At 52.7% G+C, this 23859-nt stretch overlaps 1 protein-coding gene across 1 annotated transcript in view; it reads right to left on the bottom strand.

Moving 5' to 3' along the window:
• Positions 1-9285: 9285 nt before the first annotated feature.
• PHACTR3 (phosphatase and actin regulator 3) overlaps positions 9286-23859 on the bottom strand; it is a 198889-nt gene continuing 184315 nt past the window's right edge. Inside the window, exons 11-15 of the mRNA XM_029917984.1 lie at positions 19722-19777; positions 15476-15537; positions 14319-14459; positions 12184-12260; positions 9286-9851 (exon numbers count right to left, since the gene is read on the bottom strand). Coding sequence (XP_029773844.1) covers positions 9836-9851; positions 12184-12260; positions 14319-14459; positions 15476-15537; positions 19722-19777 — 352 coding nt within the window. The 3' untranslated portion in view covers positions 9286-9835. The remainder of the gene's footprint in view (positions 9852-12183; positions 12261-14318; positions 14460-15475; positions 15538-19721; positions 19778-23859) is intronic.

Genomic DNA, 23859 nt, shown 5'->3' with positions numbered 1-23859 from the left:
GTACTAGTTTCATGAATCATTTTCCTATTTGATGAACATCGGATCAAACAGAACATCCCTGGACAATCAGACGCCTGAAGCATGAAGTGCAGCAGCCTCGCCCCCTCGTGCGCGCCTGCTGAGCGGTGGCAGAGGACGTGACTGCCACCAGCACTGAGACGGCGTGGTAGAAGTGGCTTTCTCAGTGTGGACAAGCAGAAGGAAACGCTTCCCGTCGTGGCTTTGCCCAGTTATGATTGGGCGCAGGCATGTTGTGTCACAGTAAATAATACTCAGGATTGCAGCTCTGTGTTTCCCTGTGAGACCCCAGAACTGCTTGCTTGACGACAGGCCTCCCCGCCCAGCTTGCTCTTTGGCCACGCTGCCTGTACGTGGAGTCCGGCCCGAGTTCGAGCTGGGGCCTGGCCAGTGCCAGGACTTGTGCACCCGGACCTTTCTCTCTCTCCACCTTGCTGTCTAGAGTCGGCCTGGGCTGTTCGCTCCACCGCTGTTTTGCTAAGCCTGTGCCCTTTCCTGTCCCTCCTTCCTTCCCTATTCTAGAGTCTTTGGTCAAAAAGAACTCTCTCCTCTCACTGAATCTGCTAATTCGCACCCCTTGTTCCACAACCTGAACGTCACTGGAGAAGAACCACATAATCAAGCTGAAGGTTATGACTGTGTATTTCAAATGGCTGCTCAGCAATCCTGACTTGCCCTTGCTGACGTGGCTTTGCCACATTTCCAGACTATTCCCAGTCAACAGCTCCTCGGTCTGAGGGCCTCACCTCCTACTTTCCTCATCCTTCCTTCCTGAAATCGGCATGTTACCTGTGTCGATACCAGTATTGCCTGATTTCTCGCATGTTCCAATGGCACATTTGCCTCTTTATTTAAGGACTGTCCCCCACTAGTGCTCTGCACCTGACCGTCTTTGGCATCCCTCTGAAGGGAGTAGAGCCCACACTTACTAACACACACGCAAAACAAAACAAGGCCCTTGGCAGTGAGCTCCCCTCTAACTGCGGCCTGCCCTGTGTAACTCACTCACCTTCCCACAGAGCAGAGGGAAACACTTGTCTTGGTACTGTGGCAACTCGGACACTTGCTGATTGCTCCTCACACCTTCCCTCAGTCCAGCTTCTTTATCGACACCTTTTCTCAAAACTATTCTTTATCAACACCATCAGTGATTTACTTTAATCTCTGTCTTCTTAACTGAGCTTCTCAATGCCTGGTGACCCAGACTTCGCCTGGACTATTTTCCACTCATCTCTGGCTGGCTTTCCCTTTGCGTCTTAATGTGGGGCTCATTCCTCAGTCTACACTTCCTCCTTAGGTAACTTCATCTGCTCCCATGTAATCATTGTCTCTGTGTTGACTTCCAAATGGATCTAGGTTCTGACCGTTACTTTGGACATAAGCATCTCATATACACTCGTTATTGATAGTTCTAATGAACATCTCAGGTCTCAAAACAACCCTTGAGGTCTCTCCCTTGGCATTCTTTCTCAACACCAAAGGAAAAATAAACGTCTCTCAATCTCAGTAAATGTCACTTTTAGCCACCCAACTATGCAAGCCAAAACCTAGAAGGAATTTCTGATTTCTCTTTTTCCCTTAAATGAAACTAAGTGGCTATTTAGTTTATCAAGTCCTGCAAATTTTACTGCCCAAGTATGTCCCAAAAGTGTAATTTATGTCACACCATCACTACTATTGACAGTGTCAATACTTTTTGCACAGACTACACACCAGCTCCTGAATGGCCTACCAGCATTCACACTTGTCTCCTTCCACAACCCTTTCCTGACTTTGCAGCCAATACATCCTTGCTAAGTCAGAAATCCTAACATGCCACTTCCTTGAGACTCTGCAGTGACCACATCCTCTTAAGTAACTAATGGGCCAAAGAAGAAATCAAAGGGAGGTGAGAATAGACTTTGGGACAAATGAAAAGGCAGCATCCTGAAACTTCTATGACACATGTAATCAGTGCTGAGAGGGGCATTTACAGCTGTAAATTTATAGAAGTTAAAAACAACTCAAATCAATAACCCAACTTTAAAAAACAAGAAGAAAGAGTAAAGGACACCCAAAGCTATTATAAGGAAATAATAAAGATTAAATATTTAAGGGGAAAAACCACAGTAAAATGCAAAAGCAACAGAAAAATCAATAAAACCAAAAGTTGGTAAACAGACTGTGATAGAAGACTAAATTTTCTAAAATCAAGAATGAAAATTGGGGATATTACCACTGACCTTACAGAAAGGACTATGAGAACACTAGAAACAGTTGTATGGCAACAAATTAGATAATTCATGTGAAAGTGGTGAATTCCTAGAAACACAAACTATCAAAACTTACTTGAGAAGAAACAAAATCTGAACAATCCTGTAACATATAAAGAGATTGAATCAGTAATCAACAAAAGATTCCACCAAACGTTTAAATAAGAATTAACACTAGAAAATAGAAGAGAGAACATTCCTAACTCTATGAGACCAGCATTCCCTTGCTCCTAAAGTCAAATAAAGACATCACAAAAAACTGCAGACCAGGATACCTTATGAATGTAAGGTAAAAATCCCCCACAAAATAACAGCAAGCTGGATTCAGCAGCACATTAAAAGGGATACATTTGACGAAGGAGTTAAAGATTTGCACATGCAAACCATGAAATGTTGTTGGTAAAAATTAAGGAGGATCTGAGTGGAAGACATCTCATGGTCATTGAGTACAAGACTTAATATTGTCAAGATGGCAGTCCTCTGAAGTAATTTACAGATGGAATGCAATCCCTATCAAAATCCCAATGGCCTTTTTGCAGAAATAAAAAAGCTGATCCTAAAAATCAAATGGAAATGGAAGGGGCCCCACAAAGCAAAACAATGCAAAAAATAATAATACTAATAATGCATTTGGAGTCTCACACTTTGCGATGTTACACTTACTACAGAGCTACATCAGTCAAAACCACGTAGTGCCTTGATAAGAAGAGACGTCTAGGCCAGTGGTGAGACATGGTGGTCCAGAGGGAAGCCTGCTCACCTGTGGCCAATCGAGTTTTATCAAGAGGGCCTAGACCATTTGGTGGGGAAAGGAACAATCTTCCAACACATAGCTCAGGACAGCTGGCTAGCCCCATGCAAAACAATGAGGTTGTGCCCTGACCCTCTCACCACACATAAAAAATAAGCTGATCCAAAACCTAAAATAGTTAAAACGATAAAACTCTTAGGAAAAAACATAAAGAGTAAATCTTCATGACCTTGGATTTGGCAGTAGATTCTTAGATAAGACACCGAAAGCAACAGAAAACAATGAGACTTGAAAGAAAAGCTTTGTGCAAAGATAGTTTCATAGAAGTGAAAAGACAACCTACAGAATGGGAGAAAATGCTTCCAGATCACATACCTGATTAGGACCTAAGATGTATCTAGAATATATGAAGAATTCTTACAACTAAGCAACAAAATGACAAATGACCCAATTAAAATATGGGTGAAGGACTTGCATGACCATTTCTCCAGAGACGTACCCATGGCCACAAGCACACGAACACTCACAGAATATCATCAGTCATTAGGAAATTGCCAATCAAAACCATACTGAGATGCCGCTTCACACCCCCCAGAATGGCGAGAATCAAGGAACAGAAAGTAAGTGTTGGCAAGCTTGTGCAAGAATTGGAACCCTTGTGTGTTTCTGGGGAAGTAAAATGCGCAGCTGCTGTGCAAACCAGTTTGGTCGTTCCTCAAGAGTTAAACGTGGAATCATCCCACAACTGAGCAACCTCACCCTTTGGTGTCTATCCTAAGAATTGAAAACATGGTCAACAAACACCTGTCTAAGAATGTGCACAGAAGCTCTAGTCACGACAGCCACTGTGGACACGGCCCACGTGGGCATCACACAAATAAACATGTAGTATATCTACACATGGACTCCTACTCAGCCATGAGAGGAAGAAGCACTGATTCATGTATCAATGTAGATGAGCTTCAAGAATATTACGCTAAGTGAAAAAATAAACACAAAGGTTATACCGTAACACTGGACGAATCTGCAATCTCGAGAATATGTAAGTCCGTGGAGACAAGGCAGAAGGGTGGCTGCCCTGGGCTGGGGGAAGGGAAGGCGAGGAGTACCTGCTTCAAGGGTACAGAGTCCCCTCTGTGATGGAAATGTTCTGGAACCAGACAGAAGTAGCGGTTGTATGGGCTTGTGTGTGTATTAAAGGCCACTAAACAGCACTCTTGACATGGTTAACTTTAGGTCATCTACATTTCACCGCAATTTACTTAAAGAAGAAAAACAACCCACAAAATCTCTCCAGAGGTGTCCTTTGCACTTTAAGACCCAGCCTTTAAATCAGGACGTCTGAGTCCCTACGTGAGCTGGCCTCTCTCCCTTTCCTCACCCTTATTTACTGTTCCTCTCCTCTCGTGCAGTACACTTCAAGCAACATGCCATGAACAACCACGGTCCTATCTCAGAGTCTTTGCTCCTGGGAACGCGCTGTCTTTCTGAGAGGTCTTCCTCACAATCCTATTGATGTTAGTATCACTCCAGAAATTTCTTTCTTCCTCCCTTCCATAACCCCATTCCTATAAATTCTACAAGAATAGGAACCTGTCTGTCTTGTTCACTTGTGAACAGTAACTTATGTCACTACTTCCAGGAGCTAAAAAGTACTGACTGAACCATCCAAGGGCCCCAAGAATCAGATGTTTTTAATGAGATCTGTCTCTTGTACTATCTGGACCTTCAGATGCTATAACTTTGGTTTATGCTGCAATAGCAATAATTTTAAATGCAAGGAAGTTGATGGGGTGTGGGTTTTCACACTAATGAAACGCTTGCTTTAATATCAATAGGGCCTTTACTGGGCGCCCCCATGGGAGCCTCAACAGGTTAAGTGTCTGATTTCGGCTCAGGTCATGATCTCATGGTTTGTGGGTCTGAGTCCCACGTCAGGCTCTGTGCTGACAGCTCGGAGCCTGGAGCCTGATTCGGATTCTGTGTCTCCCTCTCTGTTACTCCCTTTTTGCTCGCTCTCTCTCAAAAATAAGATTAAAAAATATTTTTAATAGGGCTTTTATTATTCACCAAATAAAACGTGCATTTTACGCAAGTCAACTACTGTCAGTATGAGTTTATAATAAATACCAATGTTTGAGACAGATTTAATGTTTAAAAATTTTTAAGCTTATTTAGAAACAATATAGCTATTTCGCTTTGTTCACTTTTAACATTTTCTATTATATACCTATTTAAACTTAAGAAAAATTAGAGCAGGCGTTGGCAAATGACCTAAAAGACCATATAGTAAACGTTTTAGGCTTTGTGGACCAACAGGTAAATCTGAGAACATATGATATGGGTCTTATATAAACATGTCAAGTGTAACCATTTAAAAATGTAAGATCCATTCTTAACTTGCAGCCCATTAAAAAAAAAAAAAGGCAGGCCAGATTTGGTCTGCGGTTGTCATTTGTAAGACCCCTAGTGTAGAAGAAAACTTTTAAAGGTCAGCTCTCTTCTTTATTATAAATTTCTTAATTCATCTTACTATCTAACAAAAATAGTGATTTAAATCAATTTTGCATTAGCAGAGGCTAATGATTATGTTAACGAACAATTTCTTGATTTTCCTATTTCAAACATATTAAAAATAAATGATCATTATAGCCAATCATTTATATTTCTTACCTGGATTGCAACTTAGTGCCACGTTGGTGCGGGGTTATCACATGTCCTCAACCAAATGGAGCCGTAAAGTGGTCATTATTCCAGAGAACATGTGGGAGAGAGAGAAGTGTTGAGCATTAGCAGAGCCAAGCAGAAACGTAACTCGTCAGCTCTAGACATGACCACGGAGGCCCACACGCCACCAGATCCCGGGACCACGGATGCTGAGTGGATCATCGGCGCGGTGTCCGTTCAGCCCTCGGTTCCGTGGTAAACTGGCGGCCCACAGCCTCGCACTCCACTCCGGCCTCAGCACAAGGGGTGAGGTTCCCAGTGGAGGGAGGCAGCTCCTCAAGCCGGCTGTCGTCACCACCTGTTAGCCCGTAAGCCACCCCGGCTCCTGTCCGGGAATTCGTCCTCCGTTCCTGAACACAGTGAAAGGGAGGTTCAAGCAAGCAGAGGAGGATTCCAACCCCCGTGAGCCAACAGCGGAAGCAGGATTCTGATCACAGTAACACATTAGGAACAGTAGCAACAAAGTAAGATCAAGGTGTTAGGTGTTCCCGAGACTGCTCTGTGCCCCACCGGGGGTCCCCAGTGTCACCTGGTTCTCTGGGGGGAAGGCAGGGAATGGACCATTCTGAGGGCACACACCTGCACTGCAGGAACACTTTCAGGACACGGATCTCTGCATGCAGACGGCAGTAGTGCGTCTATAAGGGCATGTTTTTAAGAATGAGTAGCATGTATGCCATGTCCGGTTTCTCTCCCACTGCTTATTGTCCAGAAAATGTGATTTTTAGAATTTCCCTGTTCACCTTCTTTAAAGGAGAGTGAACAGTGGACTCTAAACATAAAACACCATTCTGTTCTCCATAAGGCAGTGGGACCGATCGCTAGTAGCTTTTCCACCGTTCATTCTAACAGCGTCTAGATACAAACTAGCGGTCTGTCCCTAAGATCACGGTCAGTAAGTCTACAGAAGAATGACTTTATGGTGACTCGTTGTTTAAAACTATTTTCGTATGTTCCGTTTGACTCTCCACATGCTCAGCTTCTTCACATCTCAGAGGTTTCTTTCACATGAAAAACTCTGAAAAACAATCTCAGGAAAAGAACTTGGGCAAATGGAGATTAGAAGCACGTAAGACTAATGATTTTAACAATACAGTTAGAATTTTCCATTTCTGGATTTGGATTTGCTGCTAAAGAACTGGGGCTATGTGGCTAAGCACTTGCATTTTCACCTCCAGAATTTAGACCTGTAATTACCATGTATTTCCACAAGATGGACTTCTTGATGTTAGGGTTTTGGGTTTTCTTGGGGGGGAGGGTGGTTTGACATTGCAATGGCCTAAAAATTACTCATGTAGTATAACTTCAAAGCCCTTTTAATGTTTAAAGATGTAGTTTCTTACAAAGATTTATAATGTACTATTTCCCCTAGATTGGGTTAAAACTTGATATATCTAAAACTGATTTAATTACCTCATAAAATTACAGTTTTTAAATCTTTTAAACTCCTTAAAAAACAGAATTACTTTAATGACTTAATGCTGTTACTTTAATAGTTAATCTTATTTTATTTTGCAAAAATTAGAACAGATGATTTGTGAAGTCAATGCACAAACACCTCGGTGATGCCTCCGTGATAATTCGGACACTATGTGGCTGTTTCTGAATGGGAGGGCACATGCGGTTTTTCCTAAGTCTGCAGGTTCCCAAGGGCAGACGCTTTCTCTTCAAGTCTATAGAACACACGCACATATATGTACATGTGTGTGCATCACCCATCGCGTGAGATTTGTACACTGCTCTTCAATTCTGTTCCTCCAAACAGGATGAGAGGCCTTCGAGACGGCACACCAGAGCCTGCCTTAGTGCAGAGTGAGCGCGCTCCGTTCAGTTTCCCTTCATCTCTGGACCTCTAGGATAAGAACGTGAAAGTCAGAAATACAATTTAAAGGAATGGTTTATGATCGAGAAAATGACAATGTAGAAGTCAGATGCTATTGCTAACAATTTTGATTACAGTGAAGATGTCTCTGGTTTTAGGATATCTTGGAAGCCTTGAGCCTGAACCACACCAAGTCCTCCACTGGGTATCCTGTACCTTAACTTCCGAGTTTATCCATGAGTTCCGGAACTGTGCTCGGGCAGGATCACCGGAGCACCCACGCCCCGGCGGCCACGCCCCCTCCAGCCACAGCCCTCGGTGAGCTCTCTTCTCAACACGACTGATCCTTTCTGCTTCGGGCGCCAGGATGCTTTCGAACAGAAGCACCCCTTTCTGTTCTGTATTTCAGAGGAGGCGTGTGGATATTTCTATATGAAGGAGATGGAAACCGTAGTTTTACACAATCTGGGCTCCTGCTAATCTCTTAAACGGAATAAAACAAAGTAGGGAGCGGCTAACACGTCGTTTAGATTAGGTGGACTGGCCACAAATATTGGGTTATGAATAAATATAGGCATATATTAAATATACAACATATACATACACATAAATGCTTATAAAGAGCTGGCTTCTGGTTAGAAGACGTTTAGATATCATCTCATTTCACAAAGAAATTGAGGCTCAGAGAAGTGAACTGATTCACAGAAGGCGACACAGCAAGTAAGGTAGGACTGGAAGTTTTCAACCAATAGCGACTGCTTTTAAAGAGTCGAATCCAACCAACCACCACTATGTTTGCTAGCAGCCAGGACCCATCATGAGTCCCTCAGGGAAAAGTGCTGTCACGAGGGTGAGCAGCTTCCACAGGCACCTGACCCGCTTCGGCCTTCAAGCAGGTGAGCAGGGGCGGGTGTGGAGAGCAGGGAGGCAGCGTGTGCAGGGAGAGGTCACGGAGGACCGGCACCTGCTCCAGGGCTGCCTGGCAAGTCCAGGCGCAGCTAATGGTCACTGGATGCGTAGAACGGGTTGGGCACCCTTCCCTCCTTTAGAAATTACAGCCATGTGTCCAGAGAGAGAGATGATCTTCCTAGAGAGAAAACTGGGGTATCTTGATGAAGAGCACAGAGCTGGGATTCAAGCCACGGGGTCTGGAAGCTTCTAAGGGCATGCTCCGAGCCCTCGGCTTCCTGCCTCACCATGTCCCCAGAGGAAGGGGGGCCGGGCTCTTTTCCGTGAGGACACTTCCCCAAAGGCCAAGTAAAACTACCTTTCAGGGAACGTTAATTTGTATTTATTTTCCCCCTTTGTGCCAACCTTCCTTTTTACCTTTGTGCTGCGGTAACTTTCCTCATGACCTCTGCTCCATCTCACCTTGTGTCACTTCTAACAGTTTTCAACGTGTTTACGAATGCGAACCTAAAGATACTGTCAAAGAGGCCCTAATTTTCATCGTGGTAGAGTTCCCCACAGAGCCCGTACTTATTCCCAGGGTCATTTCTCAGCGATATGTAAAGTTAAATTACCTTGACAAAGAGAATTTGATGTCCCAAGGCACAAATCACAAACACTACCAGAATTTACAAAACAAAACAAAGTTGGAATTCTCTTTTCCGTGTTTGGATTTGACGGCTCAAAAGTAAGAAAAGTAGACTTATTTCACAGATCTCGGATCTAACAGACCTCTCTCATCCCTCCGAGAAAAAGTAAAACCCAGGTTCATTTCCTGCAATAAGTAGTCATTTAATTAAAGAACAAAATTAACAGGAATCAAAATGTTGCAGCTGTATTTGTTAGACATTATATAAAAAAAAGAAAAGTATAATACAGTAAATAATTTTGTATAACGTGAACTTAAAGAGTTCTCAAATTAACTGTGATCAGAATAAAAATGTCTTTCCAACAGAATACTGAGTGCCACCGCGCCGCAGGTCCCGCGTCAGAGCCCGGAGGGCGCCTGCACTTGCGCGTCCCCTGTCCTCCACGGCACCGCAGAGCTGCAAAACAAGGTTCAAAGGCAAAGGACAGTTTTCTTCTGGCCGAGCGACTCTGGGTCTCAACTGGTCCGACAGTTCCTACCCCTCAGACAGCAGAGAGTGAGGGGTTGCTCCCCGGGCAGGTGAGCACAGCCCAGACCAGCGCCCGCGTGATCCCGCTCCCGGCGCTAACGCAGCAGGGGGTCTGGAGCTGAACTTCAGGAAAGTTCCCTGATGAATGTTCAGTGTTGGTATCAAAAATTAAACACAAATTCTTCTCAGAAGAAAATCTCTATGGCCTGTGGAATCTAGGGATTATAAAGAGACACAACAGGTTAAGGCTATACATGTCTAAGTTAAAATGGCCAGAACCTTCCACAAATAAACCTGCCCAAGATCCAGCATTAAGACCCAAGGGTGGATGTGTCTGCTGCAAGCAGTGGAGGGCCCAGAGGGCTCCCGGCTCCCCAGCCCACGCTGCACCCCAAGAGGAATTATACGCTGAATTCTGGAGACTTCCTAAAACCCCGTTTGAAAGCTGCCTGTCAAGCCCTTGACCTGCACAAAAAGGCCAAGGCTTTGCCAAATCAATAGAAGTAATGAACTGATTGATGAACCAAACTACTGGAATCTCTAGTACCGCTATGGTGAGGTTTTTGCTCCGGTAGAGCTGGAACAGGGCTTGTGGTGACATTTAATACATTTAAGAAAATCTCGTGTGACTAATATTGTTCTTTTAAAAATTTATACCAAGTGCTAATATGTGGTCTAAGCTCTTATAATTATTTCCTGATGTCCTGGGCTAACTCTTAAAATTCCATCATCTAAGAAAAAGGTATGAAGGACTTACAAGAGAAGATCTCTTTAGGAAACAACCCTTGATCGTGTAGAATGAGAAAACGTATTAAGTACTTTGACATTAACATCCTGAAGACTATGTGATGATCACACCCTTTTCCTTCAATACAGAGTAAACATTAAAAATAGCTCTGAAAGTTTTACTGGACAATGTTTACTTCCTACACATTTTTGAGAGTCCTGGATAATCAAAAATAAGATGATCTATTCTGGCCAAATGTGTGCCAATTATGGCAGCCCAGGGGGGAACCTTAAAATTATTTAAACTATTTATTTGTATCATTTTCTCCTGCTTTTGCAGCCTCCATTTCCTCCCTTAATGCAGTCATCCTGAAACTGTCTTGTGGGATGGACTTGGGTCACACCTGCTTCTGCCTCCCAGCCACATGGCCCTTACAGACTCCAGGTTTGTGGGGTTTTTTAAAAAAAATTTTTGACAGTTATTTATTATTGAGACACAGAGACAGCGCATGAGCAGGGGAGGGGCAGAGAGAGAGGGAGACACAGCATCCGAAGCAGGTTCCAGGCTCTGAGCTGTCAGCACAGAGCCCGACGCAGGGCTCGAACCCACCAAGTGCAAGATCATGACCTGAGCCGAAGTTGGATGCTTAACGGACTGAGCCGCCCAGGCGCCCCAGACTCCAGGTTTTAAAGAACTGCAGGCGCCCCCTCGGGACATCCAGAAGAGGAAAGGAGTCCACTATTTTAGTTTCAGGAAATAGCTACATCCAGGATTTCCATTTTCTTTGGAGTTGGGGCCTGAGCGCCCTGAGCCCCAGGGAGAAACGGGAAAGGGACTGGCTCAGGCGAAGGGTCGCGGCCACACAACCACACTTGCTGGGACTAAAGGGGAGAACTCGGAACCGCTCTCCTTCCTGGTCGTGGCCAAGGAACAAACATGCAGCCTCTTCGCCACCCACAGGACACCCCTTGGCCTCTTTCTGGTAATAGGAGCACAGCTCATCTTCGCCCTGACCTGGAAAGTCTTGGTTATGGCTGATGGCCTACGTGTTCCCACCGGCACCGAGGCTCGCTGCCCGAGGGGCTCCGGTAGCTGACGCGGGGCTGCGTTCTCAGCGCCTGGAGACGCCCCGGCGCACCGCGGGACTCACGTATTTGCGTTACGGGGAAGCATCAGCTCGTGTGAAAGACGTGAACATACACTCAACAAGGTAATTTTTATAATGGAGCAAGTACGTGGGAGTGACCTGGCGGTCTCCGATAAGGGGGGCTCTATGTGGGGAGGTCGGGATTTCACAGGAGGCGGACTCAATGTCTTGGCAAATCGCTTTCATTGCTTTGAGGCTTCTTTTCTTAAATGTGCATTAACTACCAGGCGCCTGGGGGGCTCAGTCGGTTAAGCATCGACTTTGGCTCAGGTCTTAATCTCATGATTTATGGGTTCGAGCCCCGCATCGGGCTCTGTGCTGACAGCTCGGAGCCTGGAGCTGCTTCGGATTCTGTGTCTCCCTCTCATTGCCCCTCCCCTGCTTTCACTTGCACTCTGGCGCTCTCTCTCAAAAATAAATAAGCATTTAAAAAAATGTACGTTCACTCCTTAAATAAACCCATGGCCCCCCTGGATGCTGGTCCACGCGCCACCTTCCTCCAGGCCCCTGCAGCCGCGAGACGGAGGTGCGCTGTGTTCAGCACGGCTCTCGGCAGAAATACAAAATCCGTTTACCCAAATACATAGATCTCTGTGGTGTTTTCTCTCTTCCTTCTAAAGAAACACCGTGTTATAGGTGTCATGAAATTCGCACAAACATTTAGAAGTCTGACCTTGTCAAATGCTTGCTTGATGCATGGACCTCCATCTCGTTACTTTTGTATTCATTGAGCTCTTTACGGATGGCTGCCTGAAATGTAAACACAGGACAAGAAGAAGGTGACCTCGGAAATCAGCGCCCAGGCTGTGAATTAACCGCAGTTCCCAAGCCTGGCGGAGTTCTGCTGTTCCGTGACGTAGTTCTCGCAGAGAAAAGGGAACCCCTTGCGGCCCAGCAGTCAGCCTCTCCGCACCTTCAGGGCCCGCCGCCGCCGGTCCCGGGGGGAGGTCAGTGAATTGACCTGCTGCCCCGGGGAAGGAAGGCGACCCCACCCATGTAACAGGTGGACCCAGCACACGCTTAGGGACCCCATGAAGTAGGGACCCCAGAACCATGAAGGGGGTTGGGCTTTCGGTGAACTTGGAATTCTGCACTTAGATCACGGAGAAGCCATTCTAGCTGCAGCATGAGGTCGGGCTTGGCGTCACGTCAAAACCATATCATGGCTGCTCGCGGGTGGGGTGCGCATCCCAGCATTTCAGGGCGGGTCCTCCGGCTCCTCCAGGCTCCCCGGGCCCCCTGGGACCGTGCACACCCTCACATGAACCCTCAGGGCCCAGCTGGGGGCAGGGAGAGGCTCTGAGCCAAGATCCCAGGGACCATTCCTTCTGTGCTCAGACACACACACACTCCCCACCTCGCCCAAGGGGCCGAGACTGCCTGCGTCCGACCAAAGGGAGGTGACACCTGAGTACATTTATTTTTTTAATTTTTTTTTAATTTATTTTTGAGACAGAGACAGAGCAGGAGCAGGGGAGGGTCAAAGAGAGAAGGAGACACAGAATTTGAAGCAGCTCCAGGCTCTGAGCTGTCAGGACGCAGCCCGACACGGGGCTCAAGCCCACGAACTGTGAGATCGTGACCTGAGCCAAAGTTGGACGTTTAACTGCCTGAGCCCCCAGGCGCCCCTGTATACGTGTGCATGTACCCTCACTCTCGATCCGCACACGGGGAACGAGGAACCATGAGCCCATTCAGCCAACGCACCGGCTAAGCGTGTGATTTTGCTCTTCCCACAGCCGTAAAATCACCAACGACCAGAAGGGATAGGCCTCAGTCCTGCCCGTCTACAGCGTGTGACCACGGACAGGAACACACCCTCTGAGCCCTTCCGAGTCATCTGTCCCATAGCACCTCTACGGGAGTAATAAGGACACATCTCTCACGGGGATTTTCTGAGGATTAAATAAGCAATAATGCCGGACAGGGGGACTCAGTCCGGGACAGCGCGAGGGCTGGGTGAATGTCATTCCCTGTTTCGTCCCCCAGCATCTGGGACCCCCTGCTGCCTCGCTCTCGTCCTGCACCCAGACCGTTCGGGTCAGACTGCTCCGCAGGCCCCCGGAGACCCCTCGCACCGGACCAGTCCGGGGTGGATCCAGAGCCGCCTCTGTCTACACAGCCTGGGTTTTCCTGAGCGCCTCCGTCTCCTCCACCCCTCTCTGTCTCACTGTCGCTAATTCTGTGTAAAACTCTGTTTGCTGCTGCTTTTCCTCCAGCTTTGCCCACTTCTGGTTCATCCAGACCGGAGTTCCTCAGCGCCCACATTTGTGACATTCAGGACTCGCGAGCTTCCCGTTGCGGGGCCGTCCTGTGCATTAGGGGGTGCTCAGGGGCACCCGGGGCTCTGCCCACTCCACTCCAGTGGCACCCGCCGCTGGTGACAACCAAAATAGCCTCCAGACCTCGCCCCCTCGTTGGAAACGCAGCCATGATCCGGATGATCTTGTGAAATCCACGTCGGGGGTCAAAGTACAGGCTTAATTCAAGACCCGATGGCACCTACTGTGGTAGGGTCCCCCTCCCCCCTCCCTAAGGGGAAAAACCCCAAAACAAAACAAGCCTCAAGGCGACCTGGCTATTCTCACCCGTGACAACATCCCTCACGACCTGTAACACTGAGACCACATGTTTGCGTGTTACCATATATGGGAGACAAGTAAAAAATGTATTTACAAAAACTACCCCGCATGGCATTTGGGGCTCAGTTCTTCAGTACGAACCCAACTGAGCGGAGGCGGCCGGGACAGAGCTGCCTCCAGGAAGGACCAGCCTCGGCGTCCCGCCCCCAGCCAGGCCCGTCCGTACCTTGTCGGCCGCGGACAGGCGCGTCCAAGGCTTGTCGGCTCGCCGGTCGTAGTCCTGAGCTTTGGCCACCTCCACGTAGTCACTGAACCGTATCAGAATCTTCCTGTCCCTTAGCTCGTCCACCGTGGGCCTCTGATTAAGCTGAAACACGAGGTCCTCACAGTGAGCTATTCTCACCCGCCAGAGTGGCTTTCCAGAAAGCTCTGGACGAACCCGTTTCTAGAGGTAAACGGGAATCTCTGCGACAGTGAAGCGGAATGACCCCAATGCCTACAATCTCCAACGTGAAGGCTCAGGTCACGCACTCTTAAATGGCAGCCGCCCAACACCCTCCCTCAGGGGGGTCCCTCCCGGGGGCCCGGCCGCACCCCATATGCCCTTGGAGAGGGCAGCCACGTAACGTCCAACAGGGTAGATGGCCAGCCTCCTCCCCCTCTCGTGAGAGGAGCTCTTAACAAGAAGTCCCCATGGTGTGGACGCCGCCACAGCAGACTCGCAAGTCAAGCTCAGGTGGGACATTTGATGAACCTGACGCTATCAGGACATCTGTCATTTCTGCGGAGCACAGAGAGACACCAGGACGCTCAAGTTCAGAGACGGCCGGCGCCCTGACCTAGATGGGACTGTGCAGCTGTGACCGAGCTGGCCGGAGCCAGCTCACCTTCCCCGGAGGCTGATCAAGAGTGTCTGCCATCAGGGGCTTCTAGGTCATGGAAGGTGCCGAAGGGCCTCACGGTAACCCGACGCTGATACCCAGGGGTCTGCCTCTCGGGCGCCACGCAGAGATTCCGGGGAATGGAGAAACACGCCGTTACAAACTCATCCCAGACATAAGTGGCGATGTCATCGGGCTTGTCCCGCCACACGAGCGGTCCTGTGCCCCATGCAGGTCTCACCCGTGGGCACAGAGGGTCACCTCGGGGGTGGCAGCAGCACTGGGGAGTGCATCCGCTGCTGACCAGGAAGACGTCGTCCAATGACACAGGGACACCCCGTGCCACCCCCCAGCACCGGGGCACGGGGACGCCCCACGTCACCCCCCAGCACTGTGACACGGGGACGCCTCGCGTCACCCCCCCAGCACCGCCTAGGTGGCCCCTCTCCAGTGCGCCTGTCCCTCAAGATTCAGGGGATAAAAGGCGCTGAGGTCACAGTACCTTTCTTGTCAATCTCTGCTTGATTTCCCTTCTTTCTTCTTGCTCTGTCTGATCATTCCTTTCTGTGAATGGTTAACGAGAAAAGAAAAAGAAAAACGGATTTAGACTTTGTTTTTGGTGGAGAAGTGAGCTCATGCCCTCCTCTTCCCCTTTTCCCCATGTCACAGCTGGCTGTCCTCCACTCCACCCGCCACGGCTCAGGCCAAGGTCCCGCTGCCACACAGAGACAGATGCGTGCCCTGGGGCAGCCCTGCCCCGTCAGCCTCCCCGAGGCGCCTCTGGGTCAGCAGTCACCGGCCACCCTCGGCCGTGCATTTATGTGCGGGAGAAACAGGGAGTTCCTCCCTCATCAAATATTTCTTGTCTATGTACGTCCAGGACCATAGATGGCACTCCGACGGTCTTAGCGGATTAAGCTGGTATTATACACGGATCCTGGTACAACCATCACTGCTGTTTCCTCCTTCTACTCGCTAGGAATGCGGACGTGCGGCCACAACCTCCCGCCAGACTCGGCAGCACAGGCTTGCCTGAATCTATATACCCTGAATGGGGGTATATTTCAAATCTACACCGAGCGTGAACCCAGCCGAGTCCCCGCGGCAGAAGCGAGCACACTTCGCAGGCTCTACACGACGTGCCTCTCAGAGGAGCCCCCGAGCCTCGCTGAGCTGGGCTCCCGAGCTGCTACTATTAACATTCAAGGCTTCCTCGCACCTACACGCGGGAGCTAAAAATAGAGACCTGGGAGCCGCGTGTAAAAAGGCAGCTTTGCCCGGGGATACGAGATAATGGATGTCCTATTTCTGGCACTCTCTGTTGCTAAAGAAAGCCTCAGGTCCCCGTTCTGGGAAGGGACGCTCACCTGCCACCACTCGATCCTAGAAACATGGCTGCCTGCGGGGGGCGGGGCGGGGGGGGAGCTTGAGACCGGCAGGTGACGCAGCCGGAACCCCCTGCCTCTGCTGACAACATCCCGCACCCTGGTGCGCTTGGGGGACTGGGTTCCTGGGTGCTGGATATACGGCACGTTGCAGTAATTTTTTTTTTAAAGGGAGATTTGTCTCACGTTTGAATGATTTAGAAAAGGAAATGAAACGTGTTATGTCCTGTTTTTAATCCGAGTGATAAACCAGAAGAAGCCACAGTTGCATGGCCGAACCAGGAAGCTGATGATATGATCAAGAAACAATCGTGGAAGTACCAGTACCAGGCCAGCCACGAGGGATTCCAGTGACAGGAGGTGAATTTTTCAGATCTCTTTAAAGACAGGCCACGGACAGAGGCCAGGCCCAGCCTCCACGTGAAAACAGGGAAAGAAACCAGATCTGTGTTTTCCATCATGAACAACGTCACCACCAGGGTCAGGGTGCTCTGGGGTGCCGATCGTTGGAGGGGGGTCCCCTCCCCTGCAGGGGCCCCTCTGCACCAGGTGCTCTACGGGGCACGACAAGTCCTTCCCCAGAGCCCGAGCCCGGGGCCATCTCTGAGCCCCACCTGGGGATGGGTCTGCGGGCCTTTTGTTCCCAGACCCAGAAAACCCCGTGCCTCATACACAACAAGGGGCCCTGACCCCGGTCCCCATACCCAGACGTTCGGGGAGGAGTGCCCGTGGCCTGGACGGCCACCCTCCAGTCTTCCACACATCATGAGAGATGGAGTGCTCTCCTAAGGCAGGGCTTCGACCCCGGCCCGCGGCACCAGGCAGCCTGGGGCTCCATGTCCTTGCCAAGGAAATGGGGGCAGCGGTGCGAACCACTGCTGTACCAATCAAAGTGAGGGGAGCGGCAAGCCCTGAGCACCGTGCTGGCAGCGGGGGCCTCACACGGATGCGCCGGGTTTGCTGCCGCCGCCTGCCGCTGTGTCTCATCCACGGGAAACACCGAGTTTTTTTTTTTGTTTTTTTTTTTTAGTGTTTTTTACTTATTTTTGAGAGACAGAGGGAGACAGAGTGTGAGCAGGGGAGGGTCAGAGAGAGGGGAGACACAGAATCGGAAGCAGCTCCAGGCTCCAAGCTGTCAGCACAGAGCCCAACTCGGGGCTTGAACCCACAAACGGTGAGATCATGACCTGAGCCGAAGTTGGACGCTTAACCGACTGAGCCCCCCAGGCACCCGGAGAAACACCGAGTTCTAACGGTCCCTCCGAGACCTGGTCACAGCCAGTCCCGGGCCCCCCGCTTGCCGGGCCTCCCTCTGTGGGGGAGCAGATTCGACGTGACGACATTCCGAGGACTGATCACAGGCGGAGCGCGCACTGTAGCAGGGACGCTGGGAGCCTGTGACTCTACGCCCCGTGCCGGGCCATAGATGGTCACCCTCTCCTCAGCTCCGCAGGATGAGACAAAACAAACAGCCACCACCCACCGGCGGTGACATCTGCAGCCACTCCCACTCGGGGCACCGGAGAAGCTGCCGGGCTGCTTGGCTCGACGGTAAAGCAGGGGTCGCCATGGGCACTCCCTTCCTCTCAGGAGGTGCGTGCAGAAAGTTCCACGCATCCACTTACCACCTCTATTCACCAAGCACTGGTTCTAATTTTAAGGCTCTGACATTTATTTGCGAAGATGAATATGATTGGGGGTGCTCACTTGGGAGCACCCGGTGCCCCCGGCAGCAGGGGAGAGGTCCATGGGGGCAGAGCTGCAGCCCCTCACGGGGCAGCACATCCCTCCCAGGAAATCTACACCGTGCCCACCAGCGCCCCGAGCTACTTGAAGGGAACTGTGATTTAGTAGCGTTGTAAGTAAGTGATGGAATCTTGAAACAGCCTAATACTTGCAGGGCGCCTGGACGGCTCAGTCAGTTAAACATCTGACTCTTGAGTTTGGATCAGATCTGATCATGGTTTGTGGGATCGAGCCCTGCATCAGGTCCATGCGGACAGCACGGGGTCTGCTTCGGATTCTCTCTCTCTCTGACCCTCCCCCACCCTCTCAATATAAATAAATAAACTTTTAAGAAAATTTACTTGTTAACTGAAACAGAGCTTGACTTTCTTCTCTGTCTACATGATTATGCAGGTAATCAATGACAGGCTCTTCTTTAAATCCTCAGAAATGGGTGCCCGGGTGGCTCAGTCGGTTAAGCGTCTGACTTCAGCTCAGGTCATGGTCTCATGGTTCGTGGGTTCAAGCCCCGCATTGGGCTCTGTGCTGACAGCTCAGAGCCTGGAGCCTGCTTCCGATTCTGTGTCTCCCTCCCTCTCTGCCCCTCCCTCATCCATGCACTCTGTCTCTCAAAAATAAACAAACATTAAACACAATTTGAAATCAACCAGTTGATCACTCCTGAGACATGGCCAAGTCCATACAACTGAGAAGACCAGGTGCCCTATCTGAAGTCTGACGGTGACAACGTGCAGTCCCTCTTCATGGTGTGAAATACTCCCACCTGTCTACAAAGGAGGGGACCCCCTGGCAGGTGAAGGTGCCCCGGCGGGGACGGAGGACAGGGAATGGCAGGGACCCCGCGCCCAGGCCATCACGAGGGTCCGCCACCTGCCTTCCGCCACAAAGCCAGCTCGGGCGCTGCCCTAACTTTGTGAAAAGACGTTCACAGAATAAAACACCAAACTCAGAGCATATGTGCAGCGTGCATCATGTCAAGAGGCGAAACAAAGCACTTTAAATAAGCCAGGACCTCAGAAGACACTTTCTGTGCCAAGTGTTTTGACAACTAAAATCTGTGGACCAGAGAAGTGTCTGAGAATCACTCAGAAGGGGTCTGACCGCCCAGAACCACCAGGGGCTCTAAGGAGCCTGAGCCGCGCACTCTGTGCTGCGAGGCGGTTTGTGGACACCTGTGGTCACACACCTGGGGACCCCGGGCGGCGTGGAGCCCGGACGGGAGGTGGGGGGTCCCGGAGACAGCCTTGTGACCCTCCAGCAGGCCTCCCACTTCCCCCCTGCCCTCCTGTCCCGCCCCGGGGCACGCCTCCTCCCTACGGTTTCTGACACTGTCCCCACCCCGGACGGCCAGGCAAACCCGCCTGAGACCTGCGGTGCCAGGAGAGTACTGAGGCGTTGGCAGGGCTCCTTACAGGACCCTGGAAGTAGGGATCCCTTTCGTGGCCGGAGGCAAGCTTTTTTCCCCTCTTAATTGTAAAAGGAGACACTTCCGAGTGAATGAACTTTGCTCTAGGGTTTCCTTTCTCGGGGCAGTCGGACCCCGAGGGGCCACGGGGAGCAGGGTGGGTGCACCTGCCGCAGGCTCGCCCCTAAGAGGCGCGGGTAGAAGCTACTCACGTTTCAGGATGTTCCTTCTCTCCAGCTCCTCCACGGCAGGTCTCTGGCTCAGCCGTCTGCGGAAAAACACGAGGATCACATTTTGCACCATGGTGGCCGCCTGCAGACTCCTCCCGGGCTCTGCCAGGGGCCACCCAGGGGCCTCGGTGGCCGGCGCACCCCTGAAGGTCCTGTCCCCAAATGCTGGAGAAGAGAGGGGACCTCTGGTGGCCGGTCCTTGCTGGCGAGTGAGTTGGATCCCGGCACAGGAGGGAGGTCGCGGGCTGTCCCCTTGCCGCCTTGGAACCAGGAAGCACGGCCGGCCCACAGGACCCCCAGGCCCCCAGAGGGAGGAAGCCCCTCCCGAGGAGCGATGGCACCCGCTCTTGCCCGCAGCCCGCGCAGGGGGAGGGGCCGCGAGCGCCGCCTCCGGAGCCTCAGCCCAGGGAGGGGCACCCCCAGCCTCCCCGCCAGGCCGCCCCCCTCCTCCCCGGGGGCGCAGAACCAGCCTTCCAAGGGGACTCGCCGAAGGAGTCAGCAGCACAGCCCAAAACAAATACACACAACAGATAAAGGGCTTGTCAGGCGGGAGCGCATAATTAGCCCGAACGTGCTCCAGTCGGCAACTCCAGCGACACGGGGCCTGGGTCCCGGCCAGGAGCCGCCCGCTTCCGGACCCTCGGGCCACCCCAGGGCGACGGCGCGGCTGTGCAAGCGAACGCCCAGAAGCCGGGGCCGATCCTTGGCCCCAAAGAGGGTGCTGCCTCCAGAAATATCTGTCTGCTATTCACACTGGCTGTCCCGGCACAAAGCCGAGGGCGTCCCCCGGGCTGGCTGCTCCCGCCTCCCGGGAACACCACCGTTGCAGGCTTTGTGTGCGTGCCTCCAGGGGCGGAGGGCCTAGAGTCTTGTCCCGATGTCTGGTGGGGCCGGAACCGCCCCCCACAGCTCCCCATCTGCCCCTGGGAAGGCGCCTAAACCTGGCTCGCGGGTGGGGCTCCCTCTCTGTCCCCAAACCTCCCAAATGTCATTGGTTGGTCAGCAGAGGACGGTGGGGTCTCTGCCCTGTGCCAGGCAGTTCCGGCCCCCAGATGCGGCTGGGGACAAGCCTCCCCTGCCCCGAAGGCTCGCAGGCTAAAGGGGGCACGCAGACAGTAACCAACTGAACAAAACCATTCCAGAGGGCGCTAGTGCCCGGAGGAGTTAAATCAGGGCTGTGCCAGACGGGTGGCTGGGCAGGTGGAGGAGGGCATAGGGGAGACCCATCTCCTCTGAGGCCCACGTGAGGGGGAGCCCGCCGTGGGGAGATCACACCCCCGAGTCCCAGTGTCTCCTCACTGTTCACACACCGCGCTTGAAGACGGGGCTGTGATCACGGCAGGCTTCATGGAAGAGGAAACTTTTGGCAGAGCCCGTGGAGGATCGATAGGAGGCAGAGCCTGCTGCCTAGTGAGTGCTTAGCCTGGGTGCCCACAGGGACACCTGAGGCTGAAGATTTCTTCACACCTGACAAGTCCCCCAACCCCCACTGGCATGTCCACCCCACCCCACCCCGGGCTCTTCTTGACGGAGGCCCGTCCGCTCTTCCAAAATGATGACTGGAACGGTCTTTCCCAGAGCTGTGAGAACGGAATGAGCCAACACGCCGAGTGTCGGTTAAGTGCCAGCTTGGCACACAGTAGCCACTCCAGAGATGGCACACGAAAACCCAGCCCGCGAGTTCTCGCTCACGGACAGGGTTCCCAGAGGCCCCTCACCTGATCCCCAGGACTCTAAAACGTGTGGACAGCTCGCGACCAGAACCCAAGCCATCGGCCCGAGGGGTGAGGCAGGCCGGGTCCTACCGGGCACCGCAGGGCTCCACCGGGAGTCACCAGGCTGAGCGCGCAGCCGGCCCTGAGGGCACCTCGGAGCCAGCCATGGGCAGCCCTGCATGACGCAGCCGTGGGCACTCACCCACCCTCCCCGAAGAGGACCCCAGCCCCTTCCCTGTGAGCTTCTTTCAGGAGACAGGAGCACGATGACCCAGGACAGGGGAGAAGCAGGCCCCGAGGGCGGCGCTGCGTGTCCAGAGTTCCAGTCCAGCCCTAGCCCTACTCAGGAAGGCCAGCGGGCACCCAGAATCACACTCTTGAAACTGTGAACTTCTGCCTTCATCAGACATTCTGTGCACGCTCATGACGTGCCTGGCCCCGGGGTACGGCAGTGAGATGGGAGACCCGGCCCTGCCTCTGGGGCCAGCAGGGACAGACACTCTGCCATCACACACGAGGAGGAAGAACCAAAAGTGATAGGAAAGCCTGGCTTAGGCGGACTGATCTGGGCAGGGCTGGCTCCCCGGAAGGTGACCCCTGAGTTGAGAGCCAAAGTCTAAGTGGGGACTCCTCAGCGAGGAGGGAAAGAGCAGGTGCAAAGGTCCTGGGGTTGGGAGGAATTCCGGAAGTGCCCTTCAGACCAAATGGAGGTGTGTGAGCCTCTGTGAGGCAGGGAGCCAGGTGGGGCACTGCCTGGCGTCTGCCCGGAGGGGTCTGGACTCATTCCAGGAGTCCAAGAAGGCGGTGTGAGGCAGGCAGGGGTGGGGTGGGGGTGGGGGGAGGCCAAGACTGGATTTGCATCTGGAAGCACTCTCTGGACTCCTCCAGGCTGCGGTCCGAGAAAGGACAGGGCGGAACCGACCACCAGGAGACGCAGGCCTGCCCGGGGCCGGCACCCCCATCGGACGTTCCGGGCAGGTGCTGCGGACCCGGGAGCGGCCCAGGGCCTGGGAAACGTCCAAGGCGTGCAGAAGATGTCAGCTCTGGAGGGAGCGCAGTGCGCGTGCAAGTTATACCCGGGAGACAGGGGACACGGCCTCACCTCTGCCCGCCTCCTGCCTGTGCACTTCCCCCGTGCAGCAGCCACAGCAAACCCACGAGCTGTCGCCTGGCAGGAAGCAGGACTGCGCCCCCCTGACAGATGACCGCGAGGCTCCAAGAGGCAGATGTGATTGGGTGAACGCCCGCGCAGACCCCGGAGCGTGGCACAGGTGCGCATGCGCGGCAAGACCAGGGGGCAAACGAGCGCACGGGGGCCCCTCGGCCTCGGAAGCGTGTTCCAGCGGAGCCTGGGGGCAGGGCATGCTGCCGGACCACTGTGGCTGGGAAACCTCAGCCTCCAGGAGCTCCTGGAGGCCCTGCAGACACAGCCCCAGGGCTGCTGGGTGGGGAGGGCTCAGGGAGGGGTGCGGCGGGGTCCAGCTCCCACGGGATTTCCCCAGCTCCCCCTGGAGGCTGCTCCGTCTCCCGATCCAGCAGCACGGGGCCCGCCAGCGAGGAGGGACGGGAAGCCACCACGGGCTGTTTCGGACTCTTCCCTTTGAGAAAGCAGCGCGTGGGGGGCAGCACCAGGAGAGGAAACGCCCGTAACTAGAGGGAGGCTCCTGCCCATCTCCCGGCCGGGTCCCCACCGGCGCATACACACAGGGACCGTGCAGAGGCCAGCGCTGGCCCAGGGCCGGGGACACGCTGGCCGGGCCTTGGGGACTTGAACGGGGCACCCGGCTGAGGGCAGGCTGAGGGCATGGCCCCCGGGGACAGTGTGCACACCCGTGGGTGTGTGTCCTCGGGAGGGCCTGGCACCAGCTCGTGCTCCGGGTCCCCAGGGCCCGCCTGATCCTCCGCTGAACGGGTCCGTGGTGAGCCCCTGACCCCGCGCTGAGAACACGGTGGACAGCGGGGCCCGGATGAGACCTGCTGAGCAGGACGTGAGGGACGGAGAGGGTGGGTGCGGGAGGTGAGCGGGTACGGCCGCGGGCAGCTGGCCGACCTGGACACCCACATGGGTCGGACGAGAACAAGGGTGCCACCGCACCGTCCCCAGACCCCAGGCTCTGCAGAAGGTGGTCACACTTCCGCTCCTGGAGCCAGCACCAGCGCGAGTCCGAGGTGGACCTTAAGCCCTGCCACCTGCTAATGCCCCCCCTCCCCCTGGGCCTCCAGTTTCCGGCCCCCACCTGCCCCGTGACCCCGTGCAGGGGGCGGTACTGAGGGGCGAGAACACCAAAGGCAAGGGGTTGGCACACGCCCAGGGCGCATTACTACTGTCACTGGATTCTGTGTTGTTCCCCTGGTGCCCCGAGGCCCGTCCCTCCAGCCTCAGCCAAGGAGCTGCGGCCTCTACC

Source organism: Suricata suricatta, chromosome 12 (genome assembly GCF_006229205.1).
Source record: "Suricata suricatta isolate VVHF042 chromosome 12, meerkat_22Aug2017_6uvM2_HiC, whole genome shotgun sequence".
NCBI classification, from domain to species: Eukaryota; Metazoa; Chordata; class Mammalia; order Carnivora; family Herpestidae; genus Suricata; species Suricata suricatta.
This window is presented reverse-complemented; position numbering and strand designations above follow the sequence as displayed.